The following is a 19,180-nucleotide window of genomic DNA, read 5'->3' on the forward strand; positions in this document are numbered from 1 at the left end:
TTAGACATTTATTTTTATTATTTATTAAATTTTAATGTTTTATGGAGGTTGATTTCACTGAAATATTATTAACTAACATATATTTTAACAGAAAATTGATACAAATAAAATATTTAAGTCTATAAATTGTTGATAAGATCATGATTGTCGTCAAACAGTGCGTGATTACTGATTACGAAGTATTGAAGGTTTTGTTTACATTATTTGCAATTTATATTGGACTCTACTTTAGTTTAGCTGCTTATAGCAATCTCACTAGAGTGGTTTCCTTATTCAAGCTTGTACACTTTTATAGATAGTGTCATTCACGAAGACGCCTGCCTTGACTCGTGGTGTCATGTTTTTAAAGGTTAGATTTGGCAAATATGCGCGTCATCGTTGATGAAACGAATTATCTAGGGCTAGCTTTTAGTTTATTCTAAATGGTACCTTTTCACGCGAAACGACACATTTAAAATATGTTTCATGTTAATTGCGTTTCAAAGTTTACTTCGAAATTAACCTTTAGTCAAAATATACTCAAAATAAATAAGGCGTGCTTTTGTGGTATTTAAATCTCATAAGTAACTCATAGCACAGTCAGGACTAATTTTGGGCCCGATATCGGGAAGTGTGGATGTAATTGGCGCTTAAGACAACGCACGGCATGGCAAAAATTACCACTATCATTGCGTGTCCCACAGCGACACAATATATTTTATATAGACGAAGATATTAGTACTTTTGATATTAGTTTTGATACCAAAAACGGTCCAACATGACTGGCACTTAGGTATCTGACACTTATCACTGACGGTTATCCCTACTCCAAGAATTCCGGTGTAACACGAGGACCAAGAAATTTATTTACAGTGTATTTCTGTTCAGAGCGCGTGGCGCTCTGTTTCTAAATTCCATACTAAATGAGACTTAACATGATATACCCATACTAAATATAGACACGTACTGTAGATTCATACACATAGTATGTACATATACGTAGGTACATTCTGTACATACATGAATTGTAATTAGTTATATTGCTGCATTGGGCAATGTGACACGTTATCAGTATGTATTTAGTTATCGCGGAACACCTGCAGTCTCGTATGCTAATCTAGTCGATAAGGGTCCAGGTGTCCAATATAAATGATATTTTATTTGTATCATGATTGTCACGGTTTATGGTAAACGTACAGTCCAACTGATAGGTAGTAACTGGTCATCGCAGTCTATAGGGACCGTGCGCGTTGACGGGTCTGCCATCTTGTGGCCTGAATCGGAACCATAAACATGTATATTTACACGTCACGTGTTTTCTTGTGCATAGTAGGTTCTGCCATCTCGTGGGCTACATCGGAACATAATAAACATCACATTTACGCCTCGCGCCAAAAATCTGACGGCTCCTGTGCTGCCTCCTACAGTTCATGCACGCTCCCTATAGACGAAATTTAAAATAACATGTCCCCGCGTTATCTGATGTAGATTCTTCTTATAGGGCGTGAAAGTTTCCAAAATGGCGAAAGTTCCTCGCCCAGGCTGTGAGCTGCGTACCTCTCGTATTCTCAAACTTTCAGTTCCTGCTCACCATACTGGTTTCATGACTAATTTCTTCTCTGGAAATCACTCCCTCTTAACATAAGACAAGCTTTCAAGAGATTGCTTCATAAACATCTGAAACAAGAGTAAGTATCCATCGTAGTAATATGTACCTAGTATGTAGTATGATAATTATATATATTATAATATTTTTACTTGTGTATTGTATATGTATTTTATTATGTTTTTCAGTTGTTTGCAATAGTACCTAATTAAATTGTTACTTTTTTTTTGCACCATTTTTATTACTCGTAATTCTCTGTTTAGCTCTATAGTTTACTGGTAGATAATGCATTAAATCCGCCATTTGTACAGTTTTTGTAGTTTGTGCAATAAAGTTTAAATACTTAAATAAATAAATTTCATATATTTGTATGGCAATAGAAATATTCTAAAATGAAAGTTTTCTTGGTTTCCTGTACCATTTTCCTGAAAAAACAAGATGACACAGCCGTTTCACATCTACGAAGCATTTTCGCTGCATACCGGAAAACCCATGTTATCGGCTACGGCGTAGCGCTACGACCGTAGATTAGTACTAAATGTTAATTGTCCAAGCGTAGCGAAGCGAAAGCATTTTTGCCGAAGCGAACTTGGGCAAAAATGCTTTCGTATATCCGGCTCTCTTCAATTTCGTGCAGAAGGCCAATTCGAACGTGCATTTTCGATATCTAAATTATATCTAAACGATGACTTTGAATAGTCAAAGTCAAAGGAACAGAATCACCTCAGAAGGAACTGTTGCAAAAGTGTCCAGCAGTCAGCTATAAATAATAGTTCCAAATCTCTCCAGAGTAGCGCTAGAGTAGCTAAGAACCTAGGCGTTATTGACGGAGTGAAGTGCGCTGTCTATGATTAGATTTTTTTCTCAAGTATTCTAGGTATTGTAGCGCCACCTATTTATGTTTTTTTGTCGGACACTTTTTGGTATATGGAGATGTTGTTCCTTAGGCACTAGTAAATTTATATACCATAAATTGTTAAATTCGCCTTGACTCATTATTTTTAAGACTATTATTGAAATCGTAATTAGTCATCATTTGATAACACAGCTGCCAAATTAATCTATCGTTATCTATATCGGTAGATAATGATAAAACTTGGTATGCAACATTTCTTTTTGTATCGAACGATACGAGTGGTGTAGTGTATAATGTTGAAAGACTGAAATAAATAGTGTATTAATTATTAAAATGTGGAACAGTAATTTTTATTTAGTTTTATGTAAGTAAGTTGAAAGTGTAGGTAGGTGATGAGCGAGATTTTTTTGCGTGTGTTTTGAAATAAGTTTTTTAACAATATTCAAATGTTGATACTTATTTTATCGCCGACTGTACTTTCCTGTTCGTTGCTCAATTAGAGCGGTTTCACATTGCCCGATCCGATATCGGATCAAGGATGCTGTATCCAAAATGTCGGGTCGCGGAGTGTACTGGGGCGCGCTGTCCATGTCTCACACAACAAACATTATGCATACACATATACGCACACAAATTAAAATTATCTAAAATTATGGGAAGGGCCAATGCAAAATCGGATGTCGGGTGGCCCCCATGGAAAAGACAGATGTTAAGTGCTCTGTGGCATGAAGTGCGCCTTTATTGGTTTTTTTTGCCATGAAGATAAATAAATACAGAAAAAAACATATGTTATACATTTTTCTTCTATCAGATATTGAAACAGAAATGTTTATTTGCAAGAATACATAGGTAGAATCAAACCAAGATTAGTTGGCAGCGATTTTGATAGCCTAGAAGGTGCAAGTGTTATTTTAAACGTCAAACTTCTATGAAATTATGACGTTTACTTGACACTTGCACCGTCTGGGCTATTAAAATCGCTGCCAACTTATCTTGGTCTGACTCTACAAGGTGTTACATGGTATAAATTAATATTGTCACAGTATTCAAATATACTTAAAATCTACTTATCTAAATTCTGCCGCATAATGTTGGATCAGACAATGTGAAAACGCTCTAAAGTTGCGTTGTTTTATCAAGGTATAAGCTGTGGTTACCTATAATTGGATAAAGATCTACCCTTAATGTTAATTAAGCTACAGACTATTTTTTCATGGTGTATTGTCCGTTGATGATCCTGAATAAATAAATAAATCAAGGAGATTACGCCCATCCTCCTTCTTCAGATCAGCTCAAGGTCATCATAATATTGCATTGTCACCTTTCTTTCAGTATGTCAAGTTTCAGCTCAATCTGATACCAATAATTGATCGAATATTAAATTAGCAGGTAGCAAGATTAAACACTTTTTTCATTATGATACCTAATATGTATTTTCATTACATACAAACATTGCAAGAAAGCAGTCAAAATTTGACGAACGAGTTAAAAACAACATTGATTTACAGGCTTCCTCACACCCTCCCTCGCAATCTGGCAGTGTTCTACCGACGAAGACTGCGCCGCCGCTCTTTCAGGCAGCACGTGCGCGTCAGGACAGTGCGTGTGCCCCATCTCGCAGCAGGTCGTGGCCGGGGGCACGTTATGCGCTGATTGTAAGTGTGTAAACTGTCGACGCTCAAGCGGAGCGACTGGCGAAGCTCGGTGCGGCGTCCAAATTCGGCCTTCGGCCTCGGTATTTGAATTTCGGTATTATGATGGTCCTATGTGGGACGCGCCTCGGCTTCTTGGAGCCTCGAAGCTCATCACCTTCATCAAGCTTGCGCTCTTTTTGCTCACACAAAAGCGCACCTCGCTTGTACAGTCCGCGCCTTAGGCTTTATAAGGAACTCAACTTTTATCTTTTGCGTAGACGAAAATCTTGCCTTCGAGTCTTTGCCCAGTCAGATTGACACAGCCTTCGCCGTGTTCGAGTTTAATCATCGTGCAGCTCGGCCTTCGGCTTCGCAACGAGATCAATGCGGTTCGTTGAGGGCCAGAATCCCCATCATGGCGCCCCAGCAACAGCACACAATTTGTGCAGTTTGTAGACGGTGGCGTTGTGGTGAAACGCAATCCATTTCGCATTTTACACAAATAACCATTATTCTGTCTGAACTCGTAACTCTTGCAGGTCGGTTCTTCTCACACATCGAAGATGTAGTCTATATGGATTTATGAGAACTGGAATCACCCCAGCTACGCCATTCCCCACGTGTTTGCGCACCAGCGTCACACGCGCTCTTTTTAGAAATCCCTTTCACATTTACCATTTTGGTGCTTCCTATCATTTGGCGCCAAGAGCGGCCGCTCCACTCGCTCTACCCTAGAACCGGCCGCCGTGCGAATTTGAGGCGCGAGGCCCCTCGAATCGCGAGGCCGTAGGCGGTGGCCCACGCCGCACACGCCTAGCGCCGCCTCTGCGCCGCAGGTACCTCGCCACTAAGTAGTTGGACTTAAAAATTACCTAATTCAAAACTAATTTTTTCATTTTCATTCTCATGATGGTATTGGGACTGTCTTGCACCCGGCGCACCAGAGATGCGGCGCGCCCACGCAGTTCAAATTGAAACGAATATTTTTTATGACATGCACTAGAGGATTATGAGAGGGCAGCGGGGGAAACTCAATATTGCAGTTTTAATCAAGAGCAAATGCCTTGAAACATTCACACGGGAACTACTCGTATACTAAGTATACATTAGTATTTGAAAGGGCAAACTTCAGCCAAACCTTAAAACGTTAATCTATAGAAAAAGTCACGAAAACATGTCTAATTTTCATTTATTTTCAATTGTATATCGTTGTCCTGCATTCCATAGCAGTATAATTTTAGTATAAAATAGCTAGGGAATCTGACGAGCAAAATTTTAAAATAAATATTTAAAGTAAATTTTAGGCCATATCTGCCGTCGCAATTTTCGCTCGGCGCGCTACATCTTATGTTTCCTTTTAATGTCCTGGCTTTACGATCAGATCACATTGACTGAATAATTTACTTCCAGATGCGCCATACTACACGTCGACTTGCGTTGATGACTTCCAATGCTCGAGACTGTTCACTACGTTCGAATGCAGACGAAACGAGGATCAAACAGGTCCGTAGAATTTAATAGAGGTTAAACACTTTCACCTGTTCTATGTCTACATCTGAGGGTCGTGAAACCCTTCTAATATTCCTTATTTCTCCCCAGCTGGCAGTTGCTTCTGCCAACCCGGCCACCACTACTTCCACGGCCGCTGCTGGCGTTCCACCGAAATGGGCCAGCCCTGCTCCAATCATGAGGAGTGCATGGGCGTCATCAGAGATCCCTTCAGCATGATCTGCGATGGGACCTGTCAGTGTGCTGAGGGATACTATAGTCGACAGAGGGGAGAATGCAGAAAAATCGCTACAGGTAAGTCATATTCATGAACGAATCAGAAAAGACATGGTGAGAATTCATGGATATGCTATTATTTACTTTCTGACCTATTTTCTGGATTCGCGACATTCAGGGCAGCAAAGCAGAAAAGATGCGAAATTCTACATTCCCTGCTGGTTCCTCAATATTAGGCCTTACTCATCAATCAGTCTATTTGGCATCGCGATCCCCGTGGAATTGGCTTCCGTGAGAAGAAGTCTCTTAGCGTCATCAGAGACAAATACTTATACATGACAGACATGGGGGCCTGTCAGTGTCCTGGTAAGCCAGCGTTTTTCACCCTTTTCATGAGCCCCTATCATCGTGGAGTCGTGATCCCCTCGCCTTCTTCTTTACTTATCTTCGTAACCGCCTCAAATGGGGTGCAATAAAAGCTTGTAACATGAAGGCAATATTTCCTGAATCTTTTTCCAGCTGTGGGTGAAGGCTGTGTGCTAGACGAGGACTGTCAGTTCGAGCACGGCGCCTGCCGCGACCGCGAGTTCATCTGCTACGACACCACTGTCGACCCTGATGGTAGGTATTGGATTGTACCTATATATGTCGTGGCCAGATTTTGATCATTTCATGAAATGCCATTTTTGAATTATTCAATTCATGATACGGTTAGGTTAGAATTTGTATGCCGTGGCCAATCTTTAATTGCATGAAACGATTAATTCTAAGATCTGGCCACGACACATATATTTGTGTCAATACTAGAAGGATATAAGATTGCAATCAAGGGGGAGGGGAAGAGAAAGCTGGATATCCATTTGAATGACGTTATGTTGGAACTGTCGTCTTTTCTGGTGGGTTATTCTAAAGTAGGTAAGCAATAACGTTGTATTCCCTTAAAGCAGCTGACTCCGCAGACAGATGCAAAAGAGTGTGACATCATTCAAGGTCCTATTAGCGAGCCTCAACAGAATGGTTTTTAGACGAAAAATCGAGCTTGAATGGTATGGTCAACAGTATCAGCCTTGAATCCCTTTTAAACATTTTAAAAATCTTTTATTGAATTTAACAGCCAATGGTGCATTTCACTTTAGAGATTTCAGAGGATGCAACTCGTACTGCTCACAGCGCGACTCTCAAAATGGCGTCCACAAAGATGGCGACCACGAATATAACGACCAGAGACATGACACCCACACAGATGCCGCGAGAAGGTGGCGCTGCGTGCAGCGCTACCAGCCCTTGTCCCACGCCCTTTGAGTGTTCCAGCTGGGGGCAATGTATCTGTCCACTTGGGTATTATGGTAGTGAAGATGGAAGTGCTTGCTTAGCTGGTAAGTATGCTCTATCAGACTATAGTATATTCTTTGTTAGGTATAGGGTTGTTATATAAAAACATGAAATATTCTGACAAAGTCCGGACATCACCTTTCAGCCATTTTTTCAACATGGATGTTATCGATGTCATACCATTGCCATTAAAACGGCAGGTTTTTGAATTAAAAAAAAACCACTAGCCATTAGCCCTTGAACTCGCCACCATATGCTGTATGCTGTAGTATCTACAGCATTAACCTCCTTCTCTGCCCAACTCCTAACTCACGAACTTTACTCATGGACTGTTAGTGCTTGAAAATGGAGACCTAAGCTCTCCGTAATATGTCGCGCGAGTGACTAAGAAATACGTGAGTTAAGCCGAAAAATTAGCTTTATACTTTTCTTGTGTTTCAGAACTGGGCTCCCCTTCGACCGAAGAGCAATGCGTTGGTCTGCTCACTGTAGTTGAAGACGGGATCTGCACCTGCCCTGCTAACTTCTTCTTCGACGAGAACATGAGGGACTGCCTCAAAGGTAATTGGTAACTGTCAAAGGTACATGTCATACATGGCACCAGCATAACTTTTACTTGTCTCTAGTTTTGTTCTATGGGATTTGGCTTACAAGGTTAGTCATAGGAGGAACATTACTCATAGGACTGACAACTAAAACCCAAGTTGGCGCCATGTAAAATAATATGACCGGCCATCCCCATTGCTGACTGCGAATTGAAGAATTTCAAGTCATCATGGAACGGCTTATAAATGTTTTTAAGGATTAAAGGGGGTTGCGCTTTTTCATATATTTTGCTGCGTAAACGCAGTACTATGCTGAGTTGGATCCATTTCGTGATGCGCACCTAATGCTGTTCTTCTGTTTTTGTTGCCTGTACATGTTCGTACATGTTTGTGTCAGTAACGACTAAATATCTTGTATGTTTATCTTTGAGCAATGATCTTGGCGATCCTTAATTTAATATGACGTTTGTTAGACTAACCTTTTTTGTTTAGATGTGTGTATTGTGGCTAGATAATTTGCAAAGAGTTGAAGTGCTTCTTTAATTTTATCAAATAATTTTTAGACCATTTCAGTGAAAAGTAAGCATACGACACACCTGTTAGCCAGCGGTTACCATCGGTTTGAATGGCCTATGTACACGTGCAACTACAGATCCTTTAGAAATTGTAAACTCCTTCAGTCACTCTAAAATTACAGACTTTGTTTAAAAACATTGATATTTTCCAGTGGCCCGTTTCATCACCGACTTCTGCTTTATCGATGAGCAGTGCCACACGTTCGGAGCTGCGGCGTTCTGCGGAGCCCCAGGGCAGTGGGGGATCCGCTCATGCGAGTGTGACCTGGAGCAGGCTGTGTGGGACGCGCAGCGCAGCATGTGCAGGTTTTTCGCTGGTGAGACACTAATATAAGAGTCCTGGAGCCCCGGGGTAGTGGGGGCTCCGCTCCTGCGAGTCTTACTTGGAGCAGGCTGAGTGGTACGCGCAGCGCAGGATTTGCCGGCTTTTTGCTAGCTAGGAGCAGCATGGGAAGGGGCTAGGGACAGAGATAAAGCAACCATTAAAGCGTAAAATGACTATTCTACTGGGCTACACCTTTAGACATGAGGCAGGAGGTTGATAATGAATTTTCGGCGATTGCCCAAGGTTCTCAGCACAAAGGTGTATATTTTTCTTCTATTAGATGCTTTTTAAATTATAAGTCGATCCATTGTACTCCATTCAATTGAAAAAGAAAATCATGCTCATAAAATATCCAGAAAACTTAAGAGAGAAATGTACAATACGAAGACAAAGCGTCATGTGTAAAATATGACCAATGTTAAATAACTTATTAGTTATTACCCCATTCTTTTAAATATAACCGTAATAAGCTGATAGCTGGTATTAAAATCAAATCAAATATCTTTATTTTGCAATTAAAATAGTGTTAACTTCAACTTTACCTGCAGGTGTTGGCGAGGCGTGCCAAGTTGACAGCGACTGTTTGGCCGGAGAGCTTGAAATCCAGTGTGCTATAAATGAAGATGGCGAAGGATACTGCGCCTGCCCTGACGGTCTCGTCGCTTCTGAAGGCCTATGTCTCTCCAGTGGACTTGGTAAGAATGTGAACCATGGTTATAGAAGCATGAGATCCAATGGCGGGCTTCGAACGAGGAGACTGAAGGATATGCGCTTGCTCTGACAGTCACGTCGTTGAGTATTAGTTGCCCGTGGAAAAAAAAGTGCAGTCAGTGATAAAAGCTTGTATAGGTAAAAAACTTAAGTAAGTCACCTGTTGTATGTAGTTGTGGCGTGTTCGAATAGACAATACATGTTTAAAAGACACACACAAACAAAACAAATGTCTATTCGAACACGTCACAACTACATACAACAGGTGACTTACTTAAGTTTTTTACCTATACCAGTCTTGGCGTATCCTACCGACTGTGCCAGATAGTTTAAGCGCAATTAATTTCCGTTTTATTTAATTATTACCTATGTATGTTTAATCTATATAGACAATGGAATAGTGAGATCAAGCTAAGTTGGCAGCGATTTTGATAGCCCAGCCTGTGCACGTAGTAAACGTCATAATTTCATACAAGTTTTCGTTTGAAATAACACTTGCACTTGCTATCAACATCGCTGCCAACTTATCTTGGAATGACTTTACACACAATATCTACGTAACTGATCATGATAATTGTGTCTCTGGTTGGCCCTATGGTTGACTGGTAGAAAATGCCATTAAGTCCGCCATTTGTACATTATTGTATATTTGTGCAATAATGTTTAAATAAATAAATAATATGCGCGAAGACACTGGCAATCCGGCTAAAAGCAACTAACTGTAGACTCCTCACATATTGTGTACTCCTTATATATGAAAACTTCATTTTTAGGGTTCCGTAGCCAAATGGCAAAAAACGGAACCCTTATAGATTCGTCATGTCCGTCTGTCTGTCCGATTATGTCACCGCCACTTTTTTACCAGAGCTGGGAGACTCATGCCAGACAACACAAGAGTGCACAGGGACACCAAACACTGTCTGCGCGGCGGGACGCTGTTCTTGCGATAACGGGTACCAAGAACTTGATGGCTTCTGTGCTCCAAGTAAGTTCCAGACTCTTTTGGGTTTCTTTTATGGTCATTTGGGAGACATGCCTCAGAATACCTCAAGGGACCAATTGAACATGGTCTGTGAAGCTTAAGGGACATCAGATCGGGAAGATAATAAATTCTGTAAGCCGAGTAAGTTCTATTTTATTAGCCATTTTCAATTGAGAGACGCAAAGGACCGTATAAACACGAGTGAAGAGACAAAAATGGTTACGCAAAAATATTATGCTAAAGTTGTTTTATACTTTTCAGTAACTGTGTAAAATTATGTAATAAGGTTTTGAAATATAGATGGTGGCGAATGAAAATCACACACACAAGTTAGTGGTTAAAAATGATTCTGACAGTTTGACAGTTCATGCCTCAGAACAGTCTGACAGTTTGACAGTTCATGCCTCAAAATCAATCAGAATCAGAATCAGAAATTTATTGGTAAAACTCAACATTTTACATGTAATTTTTTCTTAACCTAGGTAAATAATTTAAATAATTCATTGAAATAATGGTTCAATGACCAATAGGTACAGTTATTATGCAATAGGCAGTTATTTATGTGAGTGCGTCAATGATATATCTACTTCATTGAGTGATTTAATTTTCTCAAAAAATTCTTCAATGGTGTAACAAGCCATGAGTAACAAAATATTTTTCAGTTTATTTTTAAAAATTGCGTCAGATCGTGATTCTTTATACCAGCTGGAAGAGAGTTGTAAATCTTGGGCCCCAAGACACCAAGTGATTAACCTACCTGCCTACCTACATAATATAAGGACGTAAATACGATCATGTCTCATCTTTTCGTTCCCAGCTCGGCTGGCTCCCCATTCGTCAACGACGCAATGTTCGCATGTTGTGTACTCTTTTTTCTGTGTTAAATGATCCTCATTCTCCTGAATACCTTAAGTCTCTATTTCAATACTACGGCGTTACCCGGGACCGTCAACTTCGCTCTTCCGGCAATATGTCTCTATCTATCCCTCTTCACCGCACTGGGTTCATGTCGAATTCGTTTTCCGTGCAGGCGGCCCGTCTTTGGAACGGACTTCCCTACGGCATCAAAAATGCTCAAAATAAGTTTGCATTTAAAAAATCCTTACGTGCTTTCTTTGCTAGCAGAATCAAAAAATAATAATGTATGGGTAAGCTCTATATGTTTTGTCGTTATTTATGTATATATTATAAGAAATATAAGTATGTATATTTATGTATGTATGTATTATGTATGTATGGTATGTTATTGTATTATATTTGGTTGTTGTTGTTAAAGTAGCACCGCCCACAATCTCTCTGCTTTGCCTAGAGGTTGACTGGTAGAGAATGCCTTATGGCATTAAGTCCGCCTTTTGTACTACAAGGTTTTCTTTTGTGCAATAAAGATTAAATAAATAAATAAATAAGGCTACATTATGTAACATTTGAATTTTTCCAGTTATTGGTGGTACCTGTGTGGAAGACCTGGACTGTGTCATCAACAACACAGCGTGCGTGGCTGGAAACAGTGGAATGACCTGTCAGTGCACAGAAGAGTACGTGGAGTACAGCGACGAGTGCTGGGAGGGTAAGTGATTAATTATGATTAATTATATTATACTCGTATAAGGAGCGTACTCCTCTGTTAAAGGCCGGTACTCACATCCCCTCTGGTGCTGCAGGTGTCCATAGCAGACAATTCGTCTGGTTTTTTGCTTCATAAGTATCTCATAAAGGAAAAATATCAAAGTCTCATATGTATGACATAGCTATCACTGCGCCAACTTTGATGTGACAGTGTGGAAGTGCCATAATTAACGTTAACATTTATGATGGCACACACTTTGCTGATGTTGCAACGCAACCAAAGTTGTGGCTCAACGATATTACGGTATTATTTTACTTCTTGAAGCATTACATGTAAACGCGCTACGGAAATCCTCAGATAAAATAACTAGTGTCGAAAAATGTTGTATTTTGGTCTCGTTGGAAGATGGTGTTGGTTAGGTTAGGTAAATAAGGACTACTCTTATTTCGTCACAGTTATATTTTTCTACGGGTAACCCGCTAAATGTAATATCTACCACTAAAAAACCAATGTATTTTTTCAGTGTTAATATTAATACATTTTAGGGGTTGTCATTTTGTCTGTCAGGTAGTCGTCGAATCTGTAATAAGCCTTCGAATTGGCTTCGATGTTACACTTTTTCTGGAAAACTTAATTTTGCTAAATCTCCAACTTGAATTTCTCCTTCAACAGTCTCCTCCGGCTACAACGCCAACTGCACCGTGAACGCTCAGTGCTTCGACACCCTCGGTCCTAACGCGGTCTGCCTGAACAGCTCCTGCGTCTGCGGCCCCAACTTCCACTATAATGATGGCGGCTGTTGGCCTGTCACTGGTAAGAGCTGCTACATAAATATGAACCCCGCATTTTTATCGTCTGCTAACGTGGCCGTTACCTGCTTTCCAACAATTCTGTAAGGCAAAAAACGAAACGGTAGACGATAATAATGGAACAACTGTGCAGTGCTTCATTAATTATTCATAACAGGAGATAATACTGTAATATTTTTCAGGTCTGTTCGAATCATGCTCTCGCAGTAGCCAGTGCTTCCTCGGCGAGCTGACGGACAGGGTAGTGTGCAGAAATGGACTGTGTCAATGTGACTTCGACTATCCCTACTCCGAGGAGCAACATACGTGCAGTAAGTATCATTCATTCAGATTGGCGACCTGATGGGAGAAAGTCTAATATATTATTTGTTGTATTAGGCTTTTAATGTGCGTATCTCTTTCTCTCTCTCACTATCTGTTTAAGTACCTAAGAATCATTATAACAGGGGTCTCAAAACTAGACCGCACGGATCAAATATGACCCGCAAATCTACCAGTTTGGCCCACGAATAGCCATTTATAAAACCCGTAAATAGAGGTCTGGCCGGGTTGTGAGATTTTTTATTAATCTAGAACAGAACCCGCTAATCTATTCTCAGCCCACTGTGACTTGAGATAAAGATAGTTTATTATTCAAGTAGGTATATTACAATGCGCTTATGATCGTTAAATAAAGCTACACCGGCTCTAACCCTACACCTCTGACCCGAGAAGATTTAAATCCCCCCTCAATTGGAGGAATATTTTCAATTCGACAGTGAATATACTTAGGTAGGCATGCTCCTTCCTAGAATTCCTAGACCACATCGGCACTTAGGTACCATTAGGTGAGGTTCTGGTCAAATATTTTACTTAACCCAAATAATTTTGTTTCTAAAATCAAATAGGGAGTTCTTGAATAACATTTTTTTATATCTTTAACATTTAAATGTTATTTCAGGATCATCAGCGGCCATTTTGACGAGCAGCAGCGTCATTATGATAACACTACTGTCATATATATTCTCATAAACATTATTTATATTAAATAGCCTATTGTTTACATTTAATTACTACAGTTTTATTGCTATCCTTACCCATAAAGATAGGCTGTTTATAATCAGGGATACAAATACATTTTCACCTCACCAACGCGAGGAAAATATAAACTATGAAATACCAAAAAAATCTAATCAAATCCAAATGAACATTATTAGAAATGTATAATTCATAATCATCATTTAAAGTCAATTCTATCAGATAACATTAAGAAACAGCTTAAAATTTGCATCTGATTACTTTGCCCCACATGTGGATAAAATGCAACTTTATCATTCGTTTTTGAACAATTAAAAGGGCCTTTACCATTTGATGTGGTGAAAATAAATAAATACTAGTGGCCTTGTGAGCTGTAGAACTCAAGATAAGCTTTGTAAGCTTAAAGAATATAAACATAAATACTTAAATTGAGTCATTATGAAAGTAAACTCACAATGATCTTGTGCCATATACCCTTACTAGCACTTAAGAGGAATTCCTAGTTGCGATTCCTCCATATACACGCTCTCGACTGTTTCCTCCCTGGATTTTTAACCTAGAGCAATGATTTTTTCAAATAAGATCAATATCATTAATATCTGTGACGCTATGTTTTGCTCTTTTGGATTATTTTATTTTGAAGAAACTTACATCGTCTCGAAAATCGCAAAAAAAAATGCTCAATTGAATTGGCTGCAAAAAAAGGCGCAGTATACAAATATGACTAGAACTTGAATTATTTCTTCCTCTTGCAGTTTCCAAAATTTCATAATGATTGGTTGCGTTTTGGAGGAGGAAACAGTCGAAAGCGAAACCTCGATTTAGTCCGAGCTGCAGTTGTCCTTATCGTACGCACGCATTTCCGCCCATCGCAGCGCGACAGAAACATATAGCTTCAAAAATTCGAGATTTGAAAAGTTGCTCAGCTAGGAATTGCTCTTAAGTCTATATTTATTTATTTAATGTTGTTTGCACAATACATGAAAGTACAAATGGCGGACTTAATGCCTTAAGGCAATATCTTGAGCTATAATAAATCATTGCCTTAAACATCACTTTTACATTAACTTTATAACACGCTCCAAACGTTGTTTATCTTATTAGAGACCGGTAAATAAAAAAGAGACTGGTTGTCCCCCTACACTATGTGCTTGTCATCAAAATTATCGAAGTCTCAGTCAAAGAATTACTGTAAAATGTTTTTAACTGATCTGAGCAACAGGAGAAATTTACATACTTAGGTACAAATGAGTAATATGAGTATACAGATTTACAGATATGTCGTGCATTATATTCTGGCAAGCTGCCTTTGTCAGTAGGAAAAGGCAGCAAATTCGATAAATATAGGCGCGAAGGTTTTACCTATACAAATTTTGAAGCGTGCCTTTTTCCATTGAGAAGGTTTGGCTTGCCAGAGTATAGAACCTAAAACTCTGAAAACTGTCTCAAAAAAAAAAAAACTCTCACTTAACCGAAACATTAAAATACTGGAGCCCAATCTTTGGATCGCGTTTTATAAAAGGCTTATATAAACTAACCGCTGATTGTCTCTCTTTCTAACTTACATTGAAGAAGAAGAAAGAACGAAAATGCATTTATTACATCATAATTTGGTTACAATAGGTATTATAAAATAAACATATACAACACAAACTAGATGCTGCGTCTTGCCACGTCAAGCCGCTGATTTTCAGTGGGTGGGTCTTAGTAGGTATATGGGGCAGATCGTATAGTCGTTCCTATATTTACTCAAGATCAGACCGCGTAGCCAATGTTACAATTGTTAATGCTCCGTTCCGTAGCGTAGCGTAGTCATGTCTCTCTATCACTCTTCCATATTAGTGCGACTGTGACAGTTGTGTTTCGTTCGCCACAGAGCGTGAACGATATGCACGTTGGCTACGCGGGCAGTAGCGAGTGCTCATAGAGCTCCACAGACATATTTTTGTGGATATATGTAGCATTAGGCGGCGGTTTATTGCAATAAATGTTCATTATTCGACTGGTATCGCTGTTTACTCCTCCTGCCTGGGCTCCCATACACGAAAACGTAATTTTTTTAAAGATTTGCAGTTACGAGTGTAAGTGTATTTTTTCTGTCACAATGAATATAAAAATTCTTAGTACAATCAAGTTAAAAAACGTTTAAAAAATGTAAGTACCTAATATACGAAATAAATGCGTTTGTACCGGACAGCTCATGGAATAGTCCGTCAATATATTTGTTTTAAACATATGACTAGGAACATGGACATACGAGACTGAGATCTGGAAAAATTACGTCACGCCATCTACAACGGCGAGGAACGCGAATAATTTGGACAATGAACTTTGTCAGTCTATATTACTTACACGTCCCATATTTTACTTTACTAATATATTTTTAATGGCTTCTTTATAAATGGCCGCCATACGTGGACCTACGACACACACGATATTAAGTAATTAAATCCTTATCTTAATAAAAATAACTTCATAAGTAAGTGCCCTGCTTGATTTTTTTTATACATTGGAAACTTTTTCGGCAAACTTGCACTTGGCTGTTGAACTTGCTATTGGTCCAACATAGAATTACCGACCTTAATACTGGTGACCAACATCTACATACAGTCAAGTGTAAAAATATAGGTGTACACATCTTACTCAAAAATATGTCCCATAGCATCTTATTCCAGTGTAATAAGAGCGTAGTACCATATTTATGAGACGATTCTTTCGATACATATTTTTGCACACGGTGTTTTTTTACATCCGTTAATTTTAAAGGCATTCCTGAGCTTAAATTAAGTAACTTTGATAGTCAATGATTTATTTTTAATTTATAAGGCCCCTTCAAACGTGTACACTTGCCTTAGGGCCTGTTTACATATTGATTAGTGTTTAGTATGAGTTTATACATTTGCTTCTAAACGCAAGTACTATCTCGGACGATCGATATTCGAAATGTCATTGATATGTCATAATTTTCAGCTGTTTGGTGGATTTAAATATAATGTCCGTGTGCAACGCTATTAATTACTTTTCACGAAAAATTTCTTAAGTGTAGGTACTTAGCCATACCCCGAAGTGGTAGGAAGACTTAGGCATGGATTATGAGAATGCTGGCTTCTGCCCTCGACATCGCCTGCATGGGATAATGATGATGAGAAAACTATCCTATATCCTTCCCGGGGCCTCAAACTGTCTCCATACCTCATCTAAATCGGTCAGAGGTTTAAATGTGAAGATAGATTGACTTACTTTCGATAGCTCAATAGCTCAGATCTGGTTACCCCTAGCAGTGGGGCGACACTCCTCCTTTCGGCTTTTCCTGGCTCCGTTCGGCTCAGCATTGCTCCGAGCAATTATTAGGGTTGTCACAACTTGGCGTAACTATACATGCACGACCACAGATAATGACTTGAATTTTGACAACCCTAAATGGCCGAAAAGGATAATGCCATACATTGAAATGAAAATGAAAATGAAAATGAAAATGAAAATGTTTATTTGGGTAACAAATAAATTACAATTATAATATAATGGCTGGAGTTTCCTAGTAGATGAATATATACATCTGTGTCAGGAAACCCCGCTCTTCCGTTTGAGGTTTACAATAACTGTTTCCTAAATAAACTAGGTACATATTTGCAAACTGAAATTATGAATTTGTTATGTTAATTAGTTTATGTACTATGAACTATGAGTGCATAATGACAATTTCACATTACATGTGTATGTGTGTGTGTGTGTGTGTGTGTGTGTGTGTGTGTGTGTGTGTGTGTGTGTGTGTGTGTGCGCGCGCGCGCGCGTGCGTGCGTGTGTGCGTGTGCGGATGTGTGTGTGTGTGCGTGGGAGATTGTTGGATAATTGTTTATTTTGAAAAGCGTATAACGTGTCCTTGTAGTAAAGCCTCTGTTTCATCATAGTTTAGATTTTTAAGCCACTGCATAAGGTTTTTTCTACAATCAAAAAATGTCATCGGGTATATATTTGTTTCCGTGTTAACTTTATTGTACAGATAAGCGGATTGGTATGAGAACTGTCTTTTTGCAAAAACGGACTTGCAGGCAGGTGAGGGCGCTATATTAGTGTTTCTTCTACGATTTTGGGTGACGGGTTTATAGTTAAGTGTCTTGTGTAGCTTCAGTAGTATATGCAAAATATAAAGTTTTCTCATGGTTAATAAGTCGCAGATACCATATAGTTCCTTTGTAGAGTATCTGTAGTGTTTAAAATACATTACCTTTAACAAGCACCTCTGTCCTCTCTCAACTTCTAGAAATTTAGTTTTTGTTGCGCCTCCCCAGACAGTTATACAGTAGGACATTATTGATTGAGCCAATGAAATATAGAGTTGATTTAATAATTGTTTTGAGGTAATGTATCGTAGAGTTTTAAACACCCATATTAGTTTACGTATTCTACTATTTATTTTCTCGATATGATGGTGCCAGGACAATCTCTGGTCTATGTGGATTCCGAGGTATTTGACAGAATTTAGTTTTTCAATTATGGGACACTCGCAGAGTGTTGTGTTGGGGTCGCAGTGATGTATTTTGAGGTAGATATTATCAGCTGGCTGGTTTCTATCGTACTTAGAGAAGCATATAAAATTAGTTTTAGACGTGTTAAGAGTTAGGAGATTTGATGCAAGCCAGTTGGAGACCTTAACTAGTCCTATTTCCGCATCCCTATATACAGTTTCCCAGCATTTGCCCCTGAACACAACCACGGTATCATCAGCATAGGAGAAAATCCGACCATTTCTTACACTGAGGTTTGTTAAATCGTTGATGTATACAAGAAACAGAGTGGGGCCAAGAACACTGCCTTGCGGGACGCCAAACTGCACCCGCGTATCATCGCTTATTTGATCTCCAATTTTCACCTTTTGCGAGCGATTTTGTAGATAGTCCTCAAGCAATTCTAGAATTTTATCTCTAAGACCTATCCTTTCTAGCTTGTTGACAAGAATGGGGTGGGACACCGTGTCGAAAGCCTTTTTGAGGTCCAGAAAAACTGCGAGGCATTTTTCACCTTTATCCACGATGTCCGTAATTAGAGAAGTAAGTGCTATCGCTGCGTCCTCGGTTGATTTGCCTTGTCTAAAGCCGTATTGGCAGTCTGAAAGTATGTTAAATTTATTAAGGTAACTTATTATACGTTTGTTAATTAGTTTTTCTAATATTTTAGACAAAGCAGATAGCACAGAAATTGGTCTGTAGTTATTAGGTTCCTCTCTCTTCCCACTCTTGTGCACAGGGGTCACGATAGAGTGTTTGAGCACGTCAGGAAATAAACCTTTATGAAAACACAAGTTCACCAGGTGGGAAATTACTGGGACTACTGCCACTTTAGCCTGTTTGAGGAATTGCGTAGGAATTTCATCACACCCAGGCGCACTATTAGATTTAAGTGACATGAGGATATTTTCTACTTCTTGAACGTCTGTATCTAGTAGTACAAATGAAGACGGATGTATGATGTTACCTTGGGTGTGGTTGCCAAGTAACATAGGATGTGCATTTATAATGT

General features: G+C 39.2%; 1 protein-coding gene across 1 annotated transcript; it reads left to right on the forward strand.

Annotated features, from left to right (window-relative positions):
- Positions 1-2,298: 2,298 nt before the first annotated feature.
- Positions 2,299-13,695, forward strand: LOC133532616 (prion-like-(Q/N-rich) domain-bearing protein 25). The gene is made up of 14 exons (XM_061871367.1): positions 2,299-2,805; positions 3,950-4,096; positions 5,486-5,578; positions 5,675-5,878; positions 6,320-6,421; positions 6,937-7,176; positions 7,574-7,693; positions 8,405-8,569; positions 9,126-9,272; positions 10,154-10,273; positions 11,709-11,837; positions 12,510-12,650; positions 12,829-12,957; positions 13,587-13,695. Exons 1-14 carry the CDS (start codon positions 2,775-2,777, stop codon positions 13,655-13,657), a joined length of 1,839 nt encoding a protein of 612 aa, XP_061727351.1. The 5' UTR covers positions 2,299-2,774; the 3' UTR covers positions 13,658-13,695.
- Positions 13,696-19,180: the final 5,485 nt, after the last annotated feature.

This window comes from Cydia pomonella, chromosome 27, assembly GCF_033807575.1.
Source record: "Cydia pomonella isolate Wapato2018A chromosome 27, ilCydPomo1, whole genome shotgun sequence".
Lineage (NCBI taxonomy): Eukaryota > Metazoa > Arthropoda > Insecta > Lepidoptera > Tortricidae > Cydia > Cydia pomonella.